General features: G+C 53.7%; 1 protein-coding gene across 1 annotated transcript in view; it reads left to right on the top strand.

Annotated features, from left to right (window-relative positions):
• Positions 1–500: 500 nt before the first annotated feature.
• The window catches only part of PLPPR4 (phospholipid phosphatase related 4), a 34451-nt gene continuing 14653 nt past the window's right edge, over positions 501–20298 (top strand). Inside the window, exons 1-2 of the mRNA XM_028502830.2 lie at positions 501–695; positions 18570–18755. Of these exons, the coding sequence (XP_028358631.1) occupies positions 618–695; positions 18570–18755 (264 nt within the window). The 5' untranslated portion in view covers positions 501–617. The remainder of the gene's footprint in view (positions 696–18569; positions 18756–20298) is intronic.

A 20298-nucleotide genomic window follows, 5' to 3' on the forward strand; every position in this document is an offset into this window, starting at 1 on the left:
CCTCCGGCACAGAACCCTCCAAAGGGGCGGCCATTCCTGGGTAGCAGCCAGCTCCCCTGGAGTCCCCACCGCGGCCTGCTTCTCCGGACGGGATCTGGGAAGAGGCTGGTTTTCAGACCGCGGGACGGGGCGCCGCAGGAGCCAAGCTGCCCGGCAATCCTGCAATCCTGAGGTTCGCGTTCCTAGAAGGACCCGGGAGGCTTCCCGGGGCGCGGGTGCCCTAGGTCACCAGGCGCAGTGCTGCGGCATCCAGGGGTGTGTCCCCCTTTTCCGATTCTTGACCCCCAGGCCTCACAGGGGCGGGGGAGGGGGAGGGAGAGAAGGAGGGCGGCGAGGGGCGGAGAGCATTCGTTGCAGCAACAGTTTGGAGGGGCAGCGGCAGGTCTCCCAGGAAAACCGGGGCGCACGAGCAGAGCGGGAGGGGGGAGAGGACGGCGGGCGCGCACCGAGGGGCGGGGACAGGAGCGGACGGCGGGGGCGCTGCACGCGGAGCCCGCGGGAATGTGACATCAGCGCGCGCGGGCGCAGGCGGCCGGAGCAGGCAGCTCGCTGGGCTGCGCTGGGCTGCGCGCTGCTCACCTCGCCCGGGCGGGACGCGGACCCTGGCTGGCGGCGGGATGTCGGCGAAGGAGCGGCCGAAGGGCAAAGTGATCAAGGACAGCGTCACCCTCCTGCCCTGCTTCTATTTTGTCGAGGTAGGTTGGCCCGGCGCCTTGGCGTAATGCAGATCCTGCGGGCAGCTCGGGGCTCGGGTCCGGGACCGGGTGCCGGGGTGCGCGCCGCGCGGCACCGTGTCCCCGACCCTCGCCTTCCCCAGCCTTTGGGGAGCTCCCCTGAGTGCGCCCGGGACCGCCTGCCAGCCCGGGGTGGCCCGGGGTGACCACCACTGGCCCCGCCGCTGCCCGGCTGGTGGCCCGCAGGGAAGAGATACCTGTGTGAGTGAGCTGGGGCTAGTTCCCGGGCCCTCCTGCCGTGCCTGCCTGCCGCGGGCGCCGCGTCAGTGGGCCACGGGGGCCATGATGCCGATATTTCGGGATTTGTGTCTTCAGCCTGCGAGTGTGTTACCTAGCATTCCACCAGCATGTATTAAGGACGCAAATGCACACAGCCATGCCTGGTTGGGGGGGGGGGGGGCGGTAAGGACGGGGGATGTGTAGATAGTATTAGGATTATTGATTGCTTTATCCTAAAAAAATATCCTCTGCTGTCATTACTATGGTGTTCGCATCTGCTTCTAAATTTGGGTCTGCACCTCTAGGCACCCATCTGTCGGCCTTTGTACACGGTGAGCAGCAAATCATGTATGTGTGCACGCACAGGCAGGGGCCCACGTACGGGCATATGCGTGGAGATATGTGTGTGTGTATAAAATGAGTGACATCACCTGATTTTACACGGTCTGTGCGTGTGCCGGTACCCGGGGCTGAGCAGGGCTGCCCATGAGCCGCGAGCCTGCAGGCGTGCCCCCCCACCCCCACAGCGAACCTCTCACTCACCACAACGCAGTGTTCGAGGAGGAACCGTGCGGGGGAGGGCTCTGAGGATGGACAGGTGCAGTGATTCCGTGCGCTGGGGCCCGGTACAGGAGGAAGACATGTTTGAGCAGGAGGTTTGCTACATCACAGGTAGGGAAGGGACGGGCGGATGAGGCTCGGTGGAATCAGGTGGTCTCGGCAGGAAGCTACATCCTGTGCAGTCTGAGCAGGGATGGCACGGAGAACGCTGAGACCGTTGCTGAATTATACATATCCTCCCTCGGCCGTCTTCTCAGCCAGACACGGAGCCGGAGCCCGGGCAAGTGCAGGCAGCAGATTCTGTGTTTCTCGGTGGCGGGGCTCCTCCGGGCTGAGGGGTGCCCGCTGCCTCGCCAGGTGCGGAGGGTCGCTGGCTAGAGTCTCCACGGGCCCCGGCGTATCTGCAAGTTCCTCTTCGGAGTCACAGATGGTCTTGCGTGGTTTCCGTCGGAAGAAAGATGAGGGTGGTTTGCGTGAGTCCCGGAGAAATGAAGGCTGGCCCCCTGGTCCTCGACCCACAGAAAAGGAGTAGAGAAAGTGTCCTACTTATTCAGAGTCATTCATAGAGTCATTGACTGTTGCCTGTCCCCTTTACATAAGGGCTTTTGAGGCCATGGTTTAGGCAACTTTGCTGAAAGATAAGAGTTTTCTGAGGAGACATGTGGGCAGCAGAAGGGTCCGTGATGAGAGGGGTAGAGGAGCAGGAGATGGGGCACCCGGTCCAGGTCCACTCCTCCCAGGCCACTTGTCGCACCACAGACCCGCTGCTCCCCTTGTCTGAGGGAGATCCGTGAGTGGCTCGGGTCCACCTCCAGGGCAGTGCATAGCCGAGGTCAGCTGCAGGCTGACCACACAGATCCCACTCGCATGGCCTCATGGGAAATACTGTCCCGAGGGAGGGGGGAACCAGAGAGCAAGGCTGCGCCTTCAGAGAACCCACGTCTGCCCTCCCGAGTTCCCGAACAGGCGCTCCCGTCCCTTCACGTCCAGTCTTAAGAGCAAAAATGCCTCATAGAGCATTTGAGAGGCATCCCTAGAGACACACGTGGCACCACGAGTGGGAACAGCCCAGAACCCTGGCATGCCCTCGGACCGGGTTGGATCCCCTGTAAGACTCCTCCGCAGGCCGGCTCTCCGACCACCTCCTGAAGACAAGTCACGGAGCTTGTCCCGGGGGTCGCGGCCACAAACGGCCGGCCTGAAACTCGCGTGCATGAGGAAGGACCCCCTCTTGGGAGCAGGGGACTGGAGAAGGCATTAGCGCACCGACTAGCGGCGGGGTGGGGGGGGGGTTGGCAGGCTGTGCCCCGAGCTCCCCGGGAGTGAGTCACTGGGAAGGCGCTGAGCGGGAGTGTGGCCTCTCCTCCGGAGGATGAACAAACGCAGCAGCAACACGCCAGGAAGATGCTGGAAAGCAGAGGCGCTGTTCCCCAGCACGGGCTCCTGAGCCCTCGGCACTTAAGACGGGAACGGGAAACGGGGGCGGCTCTTCTGCCACCTATCGGCCCAGGACCCACAGACGAGGGTGATGAATTTCAGTGGCAAAATGAGGCCCGAAGGACCCGGTTTTGAGGAGAAAGTCTCCGAGTCTCCACTCAGAGACATCAGAGACCGTTTAAATGGCTGTGCACGCGAGGAACGGGGGGGTATGAGGAGACTTTAACGGGGAAAGTGAGGGGCCATTTGCAGTCAGCCGAGACCAGGTGGGGCCCCATCACGGCAGGGGAAGCAGCGGCCAGGGCCGCCGGGCGGGAGCAGCCTGGGCCTCGCAGATGGGGGCACCCACCCACCACCCTCGCCGCACCTTACGCGGGTAACCCTGGCCGAGTCTCTCCTCTCCGCCTGGCCCTGCGGAGACAGTAAGAACTACATGCTAGACCGTGCACATGCGCATACAAAAGAACCTGTGACACCCACACAGCAGAAAACGAGGCGTGGAAGACACGGTGCACCGGCCCCGAGACGGAGCAGGCCCGCCGGGGGCGCCAGCTCCTCTCCTGCCTCCTGACCGCCCTCCGGGGATGGCTCCACTTCCAGGGGGTCAAGTCCGGGCACCACCTGGCTCAGGGGTTCCCACTGTTGGGAAGAAGCCGCCTCCCCCACCCGCCGTGTCTAGAAATGGCTTAGGTTCCAGAACGTTCCTGACACTGACCTGTGTTCTCGGGGCTGAGTGGGGGAGTACACACGAGTGCGGTGACTGTTCGCACAGTGACAATGGCACCGCTTCCGAAGCGCTCAGTGTGTGGTTCGAGTAAACGAGTTGCCTGCCCCGTCTCGCTCGGCCTGCAAAGGCTCTCGCGCAGAAAGAGGCCGTTGCTAACATCCCTGCCTCCAGGAACTCCCAGAAACCGCAGCTCCTAGAAGCAGAGCGACCTGCCCAGACCCCCAAGGCCAGGCCCGGGGCGCAGCCGGGTGCTGAGTAAGAGCCCAGGTTCTCCCCCAAGGCTACGGCAAGAATGTCACCCGGGCCGTCACTTCCCGTGGCTTCCCACTGGTGACCACAGGGAGATGCGGCCCACATGGGGACACACGGACCAGCTGACGGGGCGGGCCTGACAGCAGCCCCTTCCCGGGCGAGCTCCTCCTCCCCGGCGCACCACCTCTGAGCAGGGTGGGTGGGCAGACGGCATCTACTCCCCAGGAGCCACGAGTTAGCAGCCGGTGTCCCCTCGCTGTGGCCCCATGGCTGGGCGCTGGGACAGAGCGGAGACGCTGGGGCCCGGGTGCAGAGTGTCGGGGTGTCTCTAGTTAAATGCCTGCGGCCACGAAGCTGACACGTCCAGCCACTGGAGTCCAGTGGTCTTGTCCTAACTCACCACCGCACTCGATGTTGAACAAGCATTAGGTTAATGGAGCCCTGGCCGGGTGGCTCAGTCGGCTGCAGCGTCATCCCGCACCCTAAATAGTTGTCACTTCCATCCCTGGTCGGGGCCATCCCTAGGTTGTGGGTTCGAACCCCAGTCGGGGCAACCGACTCCTGTTTCTCTCTCTCGTTCCCTCCCCCTGCCTCTCTCTCGAAGCAATAGAAACACGTCCTCAAGGGGGGATTAAAAAATAAAAATCATGAAGTTAACGGACAGAATTAACTTTCCTTACGTCTGGTTTATGCCGACTGCTGACAAAGAGGTTGCCGGCCACTAAACACGTCAGTGTCACACGGCGATCTGAAATGAAACCGCAGGGGGCTTCCGGCGCGGCCCCTCACTCTGGGTGCACACGTGGTTGGCAGTTGGCTTTGCCCTGCGTCACTCGGACACAGGAAGGTCAGGGTGCGGAAGGGACTCTCGAGACGAGCGCATTCAGGCCTCATCAGGTCGAACAGAGGAGCGGGTGAAAAGGAATGTTCCACTGAAGGAAAGTGTCTCTGGCCTTCACGTTCCACAGCCCTCCCCCCCCGACGGGCGTATCACTTACGGTGGCGGCGGCGGCTGGCTGCTCCCCAGGCGCGGCGAAGGCCCTGCGAGCCGCCTGACCCGGCGTTCTCTGCGGCAGCCTGGCGTCCGTCCATGGGCCTGAGCAGGCGTCCCCCGGGTGCGGTGTGCCCCGGGCTCATGCCTTCGCTCCCGTCGGTCACCCTGTCCAGAGACAGGACGGCACGTCACCTCGGTGTGCAGTACAAACAGATGATGAGCTACCTTTTAACACACGAGCGGGGCAGAGATCCTGTCCATCTGAACACTGTGCTCCATGCAGGCATTTCATTGCCAATGTCACAGTCACCTTATGGAGCTGGACGCCTGGCCTGTACGCACAGATCTTTTTATTTTTTATTTTTTAAAAGATTTTATTTATTTATTTTTAGAGAAGGAAGGGAGGCAGAAAGAGAGAGAGAGAGAAACACCAATGTGCGGTTGCTGGGGGTCATGGCCTGCAACCCAAGCATGTACTCTGACTGGGAATCGAACCTGCGGCACTCAAAGATCTTTTTATATGGCTATAGACACAGACAGTATCTGTCTTTTACACACACACACCCTGCAATCACAGGCATGCACACACTCAGAGGGAGGGGACATATCACAGCCCTCCCCGGTACACACAAAACAGCACCATCCGAGGCACTGCAGATTCAGAATATTGTACTCACGACACACGTGAAATCACACGAAGAGTTTTCACTGATCTGAACGTGGTACTCAACCATGGGTGTGCTCCCTGTATTCTTAGTGTGGGGGGGGGGGGCGGTCACGACGGGGTCAGCAGCTAGACAGTGTGCCCGGGGGTGGCTGCCAATGCTCTGCTGTTGCCGACCTGCCTGGAGAAACTCGGAGAACCCCTGTCAGAGTGCAGATGCCCTGGGGGGTTCCGTGTATGGACCCGGGGGTGTCGTCACAAGACCTTCACACGATTTTCGCTTTCCCCCCAGGGGAGCATGTCCCCAGATTCCTCCTTAGCAAACCTCGGCTCACAAAGTTGCTGTCCTGGCTCACGTTCTCTGTGCAAATGACACCACTCACGTGATCTTCCTGCTGAGGCGTGGAGCTAGCTTACTTCCTCTTACATAAACTTCAGCATCTGTAGGCAGCACACCGGGCTGAGATTTCTGCAGTGCACACCCCCAGACGGAGGCGGCCGGCTTTCCCTTTTCTGGATGGCATAGAGAGAGAGTCTGCCGAGCGCTCCAGCCCCTGCCAGCATAGCTGGGCTGCTGGTCCTCACCCCTCCTTTCACAGTCTCAACGCACAAAGTCTTTTGATGAAAAAGAAAAAAAATAGAGAACCTGACAGACTCCTAAGTGTTAGGGAGACTAAAGGAGGACATTGGCACAAACACCATAACCAAATATTGGGCACCAACCCTGCCACCGGGGAACGTGACATTATTTCTGGGGGCCACCACCAAGCCCCTCAAAACGTTCTCTGCCCTACTCTTCTCCAACGATAAACAGATACCAGCCTCTACCAACCTCCAATCGAGATTAATGACAATGATGACAACAGTAATAAAAAAGGGGAGTTTATTTCAAGCCTCCTTTGTGTGGCAGACCCTGTGGCTACATTGTCTCTGACCCCGAGAACCAGCCTAGAAGGTCCTATTAGTACTGTGTTAGTGTAGTTCCAAGGAGGTGTTATTGCCCTTATGTTTTTTAATCATCAAAGTGTAACTCAGAGAGCTGAACAGCTTCCTGGGGACACAGCGCAACTGTGCGAAGGAGCCAGGCTCTGAGTGCTTGTCCGCCCGGATCTTCTTCACCAGCGCGGCGTGCCCTGGGGATGACGTGGGGCTCGGGGACCGAGTGGGTGGGACGCCGTCTCCACCACGGCTCGGCCAGCTCCGCGGAACCTGAGGGATGTGCTCGGGAGACGTCTGCTCGGGAGACGCCTGCTCGGGCGCCGTCTGAGCTGCCAAATGCAGGTTTTCTCTCCCCTCAGCTACTGAACTTGGCTTTGGTCCCGCCACCCCCTCTTCAGGGTGACTCATTGCAGTCTGCCGTGGACCTGTAGGTGGCAGGTCCCTATGAGGACCCGGTGATGGCCAGCTCCCTAGCAGGTCTCCCTTGGGGACCACGCGGAGGGAGAAGAGTTGGAACTGAATCGAGTGTAGGGCGACAGTACACGCTGCGGGTCCAGGGGAATGACAGCGCCTGGAGGGAAAGTCCCGGGGAGATTCCAGAAACCTAGAGGGGCCAGGCCTCGCAGGACCGGGAGGAGAGGCCAGAGACAACAGACGCGTGAGTGGGCACATGTGGGGGTGGGTGGCAGGGACTCAGGCCAGGGGCAAGCCAAGGAGACAGCTCTAGCACTGGGTGGCCTCGACTGGCTTGTTGAGACACAACTGTGACTGTTTATGTGGGGAATGCATCACAACTCTAGCAAGAGGTCCCCTCTCAGTAAATGTGTCCAGCGCAAGCTGTTTCTCAAGCGACCTCTCTTTAAAAAACCAAGGAACTGGCTCCTTCATTAGAACGAAGTCTAATAAAATCGTGTACTCCAAGAACACCTGGTTTGACTCTTTCTTCCATCACGAATGAGAAAACAATGGCGCGATGAGGTTAACACGTTACCTTGGGGCCCGTGGTTGACATCTCAGGTGAGGGCTGTGCCTAATGACACCTGTTTCCGGAATTCCTTGTACTAGAAAGCTCCCCGCTGGAGGGCAGCGCTGTCCATGCAGGTCCTCCTGCTGCTGCCTGTGACCGGATTGTGCCGGCGGTGTGAAGCAATGCCCGAGCACCTAGCAATGTATCTTGTGATGCCACAGGTTACATTAAACCACACGTTACGGCTCACAGGGGTGGACCTACTTTTCCCAATCGTTAGTGTCTCGGCAAAGCATGGCTACAGCTAGAGGTCAGGTTGGAAGCTGTATTTTTCTTTCTCATGCCTAGCATCTCGTCCCCATCACTCCACAGTTCCTTCCTGGGACAGGAGGTCCCGGACGGACAGGGAGGGAAAGAGGAAACGTTGGAAAGATTACAATGGTATGCACAGCCTTGGTTAACAAAATCACTTCGAATTGTCCAGGAGAGTTTCATGCACTTTGTTCACATACATGATCTCCCGGGATCCTTACATACAACCGAGGGGTAGATATGAACTCTGCAGACTGAGACTCAGGAAGACCCAGGAACCTGCCCCAGACCCAAGTGGTACCATTCTCCCCTGTGGGCCACAAGGAAAAAAAATGCATTTAAACCGTGAAGTGCCTAGGTATCGGCACCCCAGCTTTCTACAGCTTCTTCTGGAATTAGCTGGCTGAGAAACGCACTCCCAGGCAACTGCAGAATGCAGCGATTCCTCGCGGCCAGGTGGAGTTTGGGAGGTAGAAGCCAAAGACGGAAATGCTCCTTGTGATGCAATTAATGCTGAGGCGTTTTTCCTTCCAGTAATTAGACACTCGTTTATGGTCATTGATATAAAGGAGGATAATTGCCCCCCTCTTTGCTGTGAGAAGTTGGCTTCTCGACCTTCTCTGAAAACTGCTGTTAGACCAGCGAGGTATGCACTGAAAGGAGGAGAAACTACAGCTAGTGAAGGTCGAGGTATGTTCAGGAAAGGAAAGACGAGGTGTCTGGGGGGAGTGGGGGCATGGCAATGTGGTGTCCTCACCATGAGCCAGTGCCCCGGCCCCCCCAACTGTCCTCCCGTAAAAGTCCCGCTTCACAAAGCCTGGACAGCTTCAGACACTGCCTCCTGCTGGTCGGAGTCCGGAACAGAGCGATCCCTCCCGGAGCGCTCTCCCAAAACACGACAGTCGGCAGCTGTCGGGACAGCTCATCCATCCAAGGAATAAACATTTGTTGGTGGCTCCTTGTGCGCCTCCCGGCAAATGAATGGAGATCATTCCTGGCGCGCTTCCTGGTCCGTGGCGGGATGTCAATGAGGTTTCTGTGAATGGATGGGGTAGAACAGGACGAATAACAAAGATCATAAATTTCCCTTAACTCTCTGTTTCCAGCCCGTGGAGACACTTTTATTTGTAAAGTAAGGGATGATGGATGTCCCATCACAGGCGCCGCTCTGCCTCGGGGACGACTGAACAATTGAACGGTAAATCCGTCTCCAAGGTCGATGGGTCGCTGTGTCTTAGTTCTGTTGCGCTCCTGCGCGATCCAGGCCACCCCTGTGGAGTCACCGAGACGTGAGGCTGCGGAGGGAAGCCTCGTTGAAACAAACGAGTCGGAGTTTCGAGTTTCCTTAGAGAACTATTTTAGTTACACGAGGCACACTCACCAACCAAGGCCGTATTTTATGCGACGGTAGGGCAAACTATTGGAGACCTGCTCTTCACTCTTATCAGATAATATAAATTTTCACTTGGTCTGCTTATTTACCTTGCTAATCCGGGGCACATAACTCACTCCCTCCAAGCCTCAGTTTCCTCATTTGTCAGATGGTGAAAATATTGTGGGCGTGTTAGTTTTTATGACCTTCCAATTATATAAATATTACATAACCTGGCTAACGATCTCTAATGCGAACCTAGTGTGTGGTCGATGAGTTTTATCTTTCCTTTTGACCAACCTCCCCTTCGTGTCTAAAGTAAACTTTTCGTGTGGCCTTAAACATCACCGGATCCCCTGGAAAGGAGTTTGCCTTCCTGATTTTCTTTTCATATTATGTATTTAGGTATGTTTTACAAACTGCATGCAGTGAAGTAATTCATTATACTATCATGCATAAATGTATGAAAATAAATGCTCTTTGGAATGCATGCTCATTTCGGATAACGGTGCATGCACACCCTCACGAAATGGGGACCACTTGCCTTAGACCCACTCACTTGACCTTGGCAGTGGGAGGGAATGCCCGTCAGGCATCTCCTGTATGCAGAAGACGAGATATCTATATTCTCAAAAAAAACTGTGACGGATCCATCCTTGGGAATCAGCGGCCTCATTTAGGCTACTGGGGTGAGTTCATCAGACTCTTTCTACGGCAGGCAGCCGGATGTGCCCTACGGAATTCCGGGTGTTGGCCTGCTGGGGGATGACCAGGACATGCCTATATCGTAGCAACCGAGATCTGAATGATTGAGACACGGAGGCCTTCCAGCTAAAGATTTTGGTATAGGTCATCTGTCTTTCTCATGAGAAAAGCTTATAAAAATGGACAGAAATCTGTTAGAAACTCTATTATAGAGAGAGATGAACTTTTGAAAATCTCCTACCCCAAGTTCTCATTTGGTTTCTTTCTGGCTCCCTGTTGCACTCCCCGGGTGTGAAGAAAAAGGGGTGGTGTGCCGGACTCTGCTGCAGTCCAGTCTCATGCGTGGGTGACTGTCTCAGGCCATCTCCCTGGGCTTCCGCTCCGTCAGCTGCAGGACGGGGTCAGCACCACCGAGGAGGGGCTGGCTGTAAGGTTGTGTGCATTCAGGCAGGTAAAGCACTTTAAACGGCCCCTGGCAAGTAAGCAGCATTCAGTTGCTATTAGTATTAGTGCCCATATCTTTAAAGGGCAGGTATCTGTTCTAAAGGAGAAGGAATTACAGCTGGAAGAAAAGATGTACAACAATCACTTCCAGCAACAGAAGTACAGGGCCCTTGCACAGGTGTCTGTCCGTAATTCGGTTTAAAGAACAAAACGCTTTCTAAGACAGAGCTCGGACGTCAGTGTCTAATTCTGCGAAAGGAACGGACCCCCGGGGGCCCGAGGGGGAAGCTGGCGGTGACAGCGCTGACTACCCCGAGCCTGAGGCTGGGTCCAATCCGGCCACAAACCGGCCTCGGGCCACTGTGTCGGACTCCACCGCCGGGTCGCCCAGGGCCTGGGATCAGGCCTCTCGGGGTAAAGCGGTAAAGATGCGGCTCCTGTTCGAGCCGGAAGACACAGGGCGGATCTTTGCCACTGAACCTCCCACGCGCACCCCACGTAAGGTCGGTTGCTCTTCCCCGTAATCACCACTGCGACTTGAGAGAGTTTCTCGTGTCCTTTCATGGTTTTCACAGAAACCATTAAAATTTCAGAAATTCACCATAGAAGCACTTTCTGGCAGGAGTCAACAAGGATTTTTAACTCGGGGGGTTTACTTTTGGCCTATTGTTAACAAAACGAAATTCAACCGAGAAAATGCGGAGATCTAACTGCTCCATGAAGCGATTCATGAGGGGGAGCGCCCATCCAGCACCCCCTCCCCCCCCCCCCAGGGTGCTCCGAGGGGCGGCGCCGAAGGGAGGGTCTCCAGGGGAAGAAGGGTGGGCCGAGGCTGCTGCTGACGAAGAAAAGGAAGCGTGATCGGGGGGCCCGGACACCTTTTCTGTGGGGGATGCAGGGGGCCCATGTGACAGATAACCGTACTGTGCTTGACCAGAAAATTCCAGACTGGTTGATAAAGATCATGTTTCCAGGAGAGGCTGAAAGGGCAGTGAGCTCGGGGATTAAGTCTGAATTGGGGATCACGGGCTTTTAGCGCGAGTGAGGCCATTTTGTGCCAATCTCACCCTCTCTACAAAAGCTGCCTAAACATGCTCCACCTCTGTTCAAATACTTCTCCCGCATCACTAACGCCCTCCGCACGGCAGACACCCCGTGCATCGGGTCCTTCCCTAGACGAGGCCCCGGGAGTAGGGAGGTGGCGAGACAGCATGTACTCCCTGGGACCTGGTCCTTGGACGGCACGGGAGAGGAACCCCGCCACCCCACTGACAGCTGGATGGCAGAGGCCTGTGGCAGGCCCCACCTGTTCCCTCAGAGACTCAGAGACAGGGGGCCACAGACGTGCACGGGCTGGAGCTCCAAATGCACCTCCCCCGACTGCTCACATCGGAAGGCATTCCGTGGAGAAGGCAGAAGTGAGTGCCAGCAGGCTACAGCCCAGGTGTAAGGAAGGGCCCTTCAGACAGGGCTAACAACAACAACAACAACAACAACAACAATAAAATAACACGGGAAAGCCCGCCCAGGGAGGAGCGGAGACCTTGGGAGACCAGGTCTCCGAGAGTGGGATTTGCAAGTGCCCACGGCCCCCACCCCTGGAGCCACGCGGGTCCCTTGCGCAGATGGCGCCCCTCACGTCTGTCCTTCCAGCTGGCACGTCCCCTGAAGCCCAGGGCTGCTCATTCCTGGAAAGCGCCAACTGGTGCCAGATGGCGACACGTGCCCGAGGCAGCCGGCGGAGGGGGGCCGGCCGCGCTTCAGGGTTTCACAGGTCAGTGGCCGGCCCGGACTGAGCGGCCAGGCAGGCGGCTCACTCCTCTGCACCAGAGTCTGCGTCTTAACGTGGACGTGAAAAGGCCTCACGAGGTTGTGACTGGGAAATTAGATAATTTAGGGGTTGTGTCTAAATAGCAACTTGATGACCGCTCTTTTCTCGTTAGGTAGGAGTAGGGCTCAAAACCGGGAGTGAAATGAGCCCTGCAAGGGACAGGCAAACATTTGAGCAAAAGAGGCAAGCTCCTGTCTGGGTGATACGCACAAGACCCGTAGGAAAACCGAGTGTGTCTAAGAGTTCACAGCACCGGAGCAACGACACGCTCTTCCTGCGTGGGAGTGGCCGCCATGGCAGTGACGTTGGGGGGAGAGCTGGCGGAGACCCCCAGTGAAGCCGTGCAGAGCGTGTTTCCTGGATTCGGGCACCTGGGTAGGAATGGGGGTGCTCCCCCACACCCGGCTTGCTGACCCTCCCACAATTTAGGCAACGGCCTCCTTCTGTCTCGGCTTTTGCATCTGTCAACTGGGGGCACCCGCCGGTACCTGACAAGGTGTGCACCGGCTGCAGCAGACGGGTACAGAGCTCAGCCTGGCTCTGGCGCCTAAAACCCTCGGCACACACTGGCTTTGTGAATACACGGTCCATGTTCTCTGTTTGTGTGCTTTTTAATAGTAATGCCCTGATTCCTTTGGGTTACATTTAGCAAACATTTAGTGACCACCTCAAACGTTCAAAGCACCATGTGAGTTCCACGGTCTCACGTTTACCTCCTCCATCTCAAGGCCAGGGCTGGTAACGTACAAACAACCCCCACCCAAGGCCCAGAACAGGCCCCACCGCGCAAAGACGTGCAGAACGTGAGGCGGGCCTTCGGTTCCGAACGGCGGAGCGCACGGGAGGCTTTCAGAGAGAAAACATTACGGGACCTCAGCCTTCAAGGGGCCAGTTTCCGTGGGGGACGAGGGCGACATCGCAACGCAAAGCAGAGACTGGGGCCTGCCTTCCGGGGTGTCAGTGTGACCGCGCAGCTGTGCGCGGGCTGGGAGAGGGGACAGCAGGGTCAGAGCCAAGTTACACAGGAAGGCAGATTGAGGCTCTCGAAGTATCAAAGGTCCTGGGTGTCATTGGAGAGGATTGGCCCTTTATGTTGTAAGTGGCAGACACTGTGAGAAGGAGCTGATCGGACTTGGATTCCAGGAAATCCGCCTGGAGGCAGCCAGGAGGCTGGGACCAGTGCTGGGAGAGGAGAGGCTGGACCAGTGCTGGGAGGAGAGGAGGCCAACTTCACCCGCGCGGTACAGGCGGCAGTGAGGGTGAGAGACAGGGACCGCACACGGGGAGTTATGTCAGGACTCGGTGGCAGGGGAGAAGCCCCCCATTTCACTGACGCCGGAGGAGGAGGCCCAGGAAGGCAGAGGGACAGGCAGGCTCCTGTCCCTGACACTCCTGTCCCAGATGCTAGTGGAATAAATAAGTGGAGATGCTGGGTCCCCTCGAGTCACACTGCCCCACTTAATTTGTGTCCACGGGCATCCCCTAAGCCCCAGCCCTGCAATCTGTGAAAACTCGACCTAGACTAGCAGTCCAGGCCCTCGATGACTACAGCCCTCTGTTCTCCCTTCTTTAGAGTAGATAGACTGGTATTGTAATTTTAAAACTTGTATCTCCTCAGCAAGAATGAGGCCTCCATGAGAATAAGGGCTTGGTTTCATCACAGCTCTAGTCCAGCACACAGCTCAATGCTGGGCACAGGGAGGCTCGAAGCAGATGTTTGTTGAATGAATAAATAAATGAGCTGCGACCGTCCTAGATGCTGATTGGCCCCTTGTGACAATGACCTCGCCAGTCGAGGACGGTCTCAGAGACTCTGAATTCACCGTGGCCGTGAAAAAGGAACAGAACGGAGGTGACCTGTATTATTCTAGCCCGAGAGCAGAGTGAATTCTCTCCAAGGAGAAGTCAGGTCCTCCTTATTATCAATGTGCCAAAAATAAGCAGGCATCTGACCTAGGTAAAACGTCACAGTAGATTCCATAAAATGTTTCAGTAGAATGGATATGCACTGTAGACTTGGCCTTTTAAACTTGGTATAAAAAAAATGAGTATTATCTAGCAAATGTAATCTTTTGGAACACATTTCTTTTATTTGCTCTCTTCTCCAGAACTGTTATCATTTTCTCTTTTAAAAATGCCCTATTATTATTACTCACAGGTTCCTTAGCAGATGGTAATTACAAGAATCAATCTTTTCTCTCTGAAACCATTTTTCTAATCTTCAGGTAATTTCCCTCCTCTGTATTAATGCATAAAATAGTGTGGTTCATACTTTTTTTCTTCACTACCACCTAACTAAAGAATAAAATTCCTAATTCATGATTATATAAACCTTTTTAAATCTTTTAAAATCTCATTTTAAGTGCATTCAAAAGATGTCTGTGATTTTTATTATGTATATATCTATGCCAAAATTAGCATGTACCATCTGTTAAATTCCTTACATTCAAAAGAAAAATTCTGTTTCTGAGCACTTCAAAGATGAAAGGTATTTTTGAAGATAGATACAAGGAAATTAAACATTGTAATTTAATACATTGTACTGTTCAGTGTAGGAAAACAATGTATACAAGCATCTTTCCTATATAGTATAAATATTTTGTTCAAATAACTTAAAAATAAAACTGATGTAAAAGACAGAGTAAAAGATACTTTTTAAAAAGTCAGAGAAACCAATATCACAAAAGAAAAAAAAACACATGATTCCTAGTTTGAAAACAAATAAAACAATATTAATATATGGATAGAAAAACGGTGTAACTGGAGTAGTTGTCAGTTTGAAGAAACCAATGTCTGAAAGGATGAAGATGTGTAACACTAGTGAAGGAAATCCTTTGCACTCCTGTGTTAGTTTATTATCTGTATATATGCGTGTGTATTTGGAAGTCACTCTGATGTATCTTACTAGTAGAAATATAGAAGGGAGCAAGATCAGACCCACACCTTCAGGAGATCTTGTAGTTGAGAAGCAGAGCAAAGACAGTAGCTTATCTATAACAGAGAATGCTGATGAAGAACAGTGTACAGTAATCGCCTTAAAGGACGTGCTGGGGAGTTAGGAGGAGGGAATAACCCCCAGAGAGAAGTGCCAGGTGAGGCGCCGTGCAACCGCGGGCATCTGACAAGTGTGTTGTTGTCAACAGTTACAAAAACAGCAACAACTATGGTAACACTGACATGGATAAACCGGTCTTCCTTCCAGGTATTGGTGAGTGTCAGCTGTAATACTGTATTTATTCCTTTCAACCACCTGAGACGATGGTGCCAGCAACGCACCTATGTCACAGACCAGAAAACCAAGGCCTACGAACCACATGTCCCCAGTCGCACTGGGGGTAGCGAGTGGAAACGCTGATATTAGAACCTCCAGGGCCTTGAAACCATGGGACCCGCTGCTCTGTCTGCAGCGTTAGAATCTCACTGTCACCTCATCGTACAGGCCCCTCTCGGGACTAGACGGCATCACGCTGTCTCGTCAATCTATCTGTGTTTAAACCACACAACCAGAAATCATGCATGGTCAATAATGTCTTCACCTAAACAAACAAACAAATGAACAAACAACAACAAAAAAGAAAGTGCTCTATTTTGTTCAATGGTGTACCCGCCCCCAGTAACAAAGCCTTAAGCAAACCCATGTCCTCAGGGTCCCGGAAGTCTACCCTTCCAGGTGCTGCACGGCCTCGCAGCACCGGACACGTGTTCGCGGCACTTTCTCCGTGGCTGGAAGCCTGTGCCTCATGGAGCTGACGCTCCGCGGTGGCCCAGCCCGGGTCTTGTTGGCTGCATTACAATTAGCACCCATGCAGCACCCAGCACGCAGTAGGTTGACTGGATGAATAATTGAATCCATGACACAAAGTGTAGAAAGCAAGTCATGTGTAGTTTAAGTTTACCACAGAAACTAGAGAACATCCAGTGAAATTAGAATTTCAGAGACACAACAAATAATTTTTAGTATTAAGTATCTCTCAAATAGTACGTGGGACACTTTACACTAAACATTAATCATTGCGTATCTTAAATTCTGATCTCACTCAATGACTCGCATTTTCATTTGCTAAATCTGGTAACTCTAGTGTCCTTACTGTTATACATTAAGATTCACTCATTTATTCAACCAGTCGCTTGTCAGTAAGTGTCTGTTGCTTCTATGAAATGGTGCGCTGCATGGCACCCACGTGCCAGGAAAAGCCCTGTGCGCGGGGACCCGGCCACCCAGCACACGGGCAGGCTGTCGCTTCACAGGGCCTGCACGTCAGTGGGACAAGGATGAAAGGAGAAATAAACAAGGGAGGCATTACATCAACACGCTCATCTTCATTCACAAGAAGCGCCAGGAAGAAAATCAAGTGAGATGACGAGGGCAGAGAGGGGAGGATGGACCGAGGGCTACCTTGGAGAGAGAGTGGGGAAGGTTCCCGCTAAGCGATGAGAGACACTGTCCTCCAAAGAGCCAGGAAAGGCACAGCCCAGAAAGAAGGAGCAGCAAACACCGGGCCCCCCGGGGCACAGGGAATCTGACGATCACAGGAGAGGAGGGAAGACCATGGGACCACACCAAACATTCTGAAAAGCTCTGCACCGCAGGGGGAGCCACCAGCCAAGTGAGAGCAGGAGACGATATTTTGTAAATCTGTGTCTGTAACGGTTCGTCTCCAGAAGGTACAATGAACTCATGTCACTCAACAGCAAAAAGCAACCCGATTAAAAACCGGGCAGAGGATCTGAGCATTTTTCCGAAGAAGACACACAGATGGTCAAAAGGTACCAGAAAAGGACGCTCGACATCACTTGTCGTCGGGGAACTGCAACTCGAAACCACAGTGAGAGGCCACCACCCACCTGTCAGAGTGGCTGTCATCAGAAAGAGAAGAAGTAAGTGTCAGGAAGGTGTGGAAAAAAGGGGACCCTCGTGCACTGTTGGCGGAAATGGGGATTGGTGCAGCTGCTGTGGAAAAAGTCTGGAGGACTCTCAAAAATTAAAAATAGCACTACAACGATATGGTCCAGCAACCCCATTTGTAGGTGTACATCAAAAAGAAATGGAAACACCAACCGGGAAAGAACTGTAGCCTGGCATCCTCATCACAGCTGTACCCCGGCATCCTCATCACAGCTGTACCCTGGCATCCTCATCACAACTGTACCCCGGCATCCTCATCACAGCTGTACCCCGGCATCCTCATCACAACTGTACCCCGGCATCCTCATCACAACTGTACCCCGGCATCCTCATCACAGCTGTACCCCGGCATCCTCATCACAACTGTACCCCGGCATCCTCATCACAGCTGTACCCCGGCATCCTCATCACGGCATATTTACAATAAACAAGACATGAAAGCAACCCAAGGGTATATTGATAGATACAGTAATAAAGAAAATGTGGTGCACACACGGAATAGAATATTAGTAAGCTGTGAAAAAGAAGGAAATCCTGCCATTGGCAACGATGCAGACGGAACCCGAGGCATTACTGTAAGTGATATAAGTGAGACCAAGAAAGACCAGTAGTGGGTGCTGCTACTTACACGTGGAAGCTAAAACAACAGCAACAAACCAATCTCCCCGACACTGAGAACAGATTGCTGGTTGCCCAAGGAGGGGGCTGGGGTGGGCAAAGTGGGTGAAGGGGGTCGAAAGTTACTGACTTCCCGTCATAAGATAAATAAATCCTGAGGATGTAGAGTACAGCATGGAGACTATAGTTAATAACACTCTATTTTATATTTAAGGGAGTAGATCTTAACAGCTCTCGTCGTACAGAAAAAAAGATTTATAACTGTGTAGTGATGGACGCTAGCTAAACTTACGATGGTAACCACTTTGTAATACATACAAGTAACAATCATTAGGGTGCATGCCTGAAACTGATATAATGTGACGTGTCAATTATATCTTGACATAAAAAAGAGCAAAGACCATTGGGACTGTAGTGGCAGGGGGCTGGGGCCTGGTATAAACAGGGGGTATGAGGGCGGAAGCCAGTGCGGCCAGAGCCAGCCCATGCAGAAACTGGCATTTCCACGGAGAGACGTCTCAGCCAGAATGGGATCCACGGAGGGGCTAGGGCAGGAAGCGACTCCTCTGCGATGTGGTCGGAAGGCCCCTCGGGATGATGGGTAGGATGGGTGGCGTGGGAGGGTAAGAGTGGGCGTGGCGGAGCAGGTAGGAGTGCTCCGAGAGCGCAGGGGAGCGGAAGCATCGCGGCCTGGTGACCGAGGGGGGCGACCCGGAGGTGTGTTTTGGAGGCAGAAGCGATAGTGCTTCTGAGTGATTCCAACTCTGACACTGGCGAGACGCCGTGCGAGCAGGAGGAACGAACACGCTCGCTTCCCGCTCCGCGGTGCGTGGGTTCTGTGACGCGCGTGGGAGGCTGAGTCGCTCTTCCGTGTGTCTCCTCCGCAGCTGCCCATTCTGGCGTCGTCCGTGGTCAGCCTGTACTTCCTCGAGCTCACCGATGTCTTCAAGCCCGTGCACTCGGGATTCAGCTGCTATGACCGCAGCCTCAGCATGCCGTACATCGAGCCCACCCAGGAGGCCGTTCCGTTCCTCATGTTGCTCAGCCTGGCGTTTGCCGGGCCCGCGATCACGGTAAGGACTGCCCCCCGAACTGTGTGTCCGCCAGGCCCAGGAAGCTGGGGAGGACCACATCAGTGTTGTTAAATGGGTTAAAAGCAAACAGAGTGGACTCTGAATCTGGGACCAGGAAGATCCTATCTTTGAGATACTGGACAGCATCACCTGGGAACACTTACCAGTTTAAAATTGCTGGCGTGGGTAGTTAAAGATTAGTTGATCGTCAAAGCGATGGTTCTCTAATGTTTACTTTTATAAGTCACTCTGGAAGAAAAGCTTGTGGCTGCGTGATATTTGAGCAGCTCGTAGGACATTCGTGGACCACTTCCTCACGAACACCGTTTCCACGTGCTCGAGAGGTGTGTGAGTGTGGAGAGCCACGAGGAAAACAAATGGTTACATAGCCAAAACAGCCTTTCTGAGCAACAGTGCATGTTGCTATCTCTTAGTGTTTCATTTTTTACTAGGTTAGCACTTTGTATTGATTCTGGGCACTGTGTATCAACAACTATAAAGAGAGTGTAACTCAACTTACACACACACACACACACACACAGAATACTTCGACTCAGAAAAGGCACTTGCATTTAAAATACGTAACATAAAGAAACGCCCTCCCCTGCTAGAACGGAATTGAAACCATAGTTCTTTATAGTTTGCTAGCAGCAACGTCCCAAAGAACACACTTTTGGATACATTCATTAACAAATTAGACTGGCCAGCCCTTTCCACCATCTCTTGTGCCCCCAGAATCCTGCCTCAAGGACAATATACTTGTTTCAAGGTCAGCGCTATTCATGTCTACCAGGAGGAACCCACTCTGCTTTTCCCCTGCCCCTGGATGTCGGAAGAAGTGGTTAACCATCAAAAAGCTGTATCTGAACGGGGTTTTTACGAGGTTCCGTGATGAACTGGCCTGTCTGGGTGCAGACATCAGTGGCAAATCTTCCGAAGTCCGTGCTCGTAGGAGCTGTGGACTTGTTTTTTAAATTTTCCCCCATATTGGATAGTCACAATATGCTATATGCTATTTGTACTACAAATATATCACACCACATGCTCTCAGATTAAATTTTAGCTTAATCTTCCAAAGAACTTTATCATGCTTAAAAGATCGTGAAATACTTGGAGAATTCATGAGTGGTTTGAGCTCTGGTTACTCTAGAGCAATCGGAAAAATTCCTGCTGTCCTTAGACGTAGCTGAGGCTCGGACCAACAAAGCATACTCGGACCAATAAGGCACACTTGGACCGATAAAGCATACTTGGACCAATAAGGCATACTCAGACCAATAAAGCATACTAAGACCGATAAAGCACACTCGGACCAATAAGGCACACTCGGACCGATAAAGCACACTCGGACCAATAAGGCACACTCGGACCGATAAAGCATACTCGGAGGGCCATATTGCTGAGAATAACAGCACTTCCCTGTCATTTCTTTAAAGACATATGAAAAATCCATATCATCCAGCCCTTTTGCAAGAGTAAAATGAATATATGGTTGTAATCTATTAGACTAGAAAGCCTTTCTCCTAGTTGGCATGCAGTGGGC

Source organism: Phyllostomus discolor, chromosome 14 (assembly GCF_004126475.2).
Source record: "Phyllostomus discolor isolate MPI-MPIP mPhyDis1 chromosome 14, mPhyDis1.pri.v3, whole genome shotgun sequence".
Classification (NCBI taxonomy): Eukaryota; Metazoa; Chordata; class Mammalia; order Chiroptera; family Phyllostomidae; genus Phyllostomus; species Phyllostomus discolor.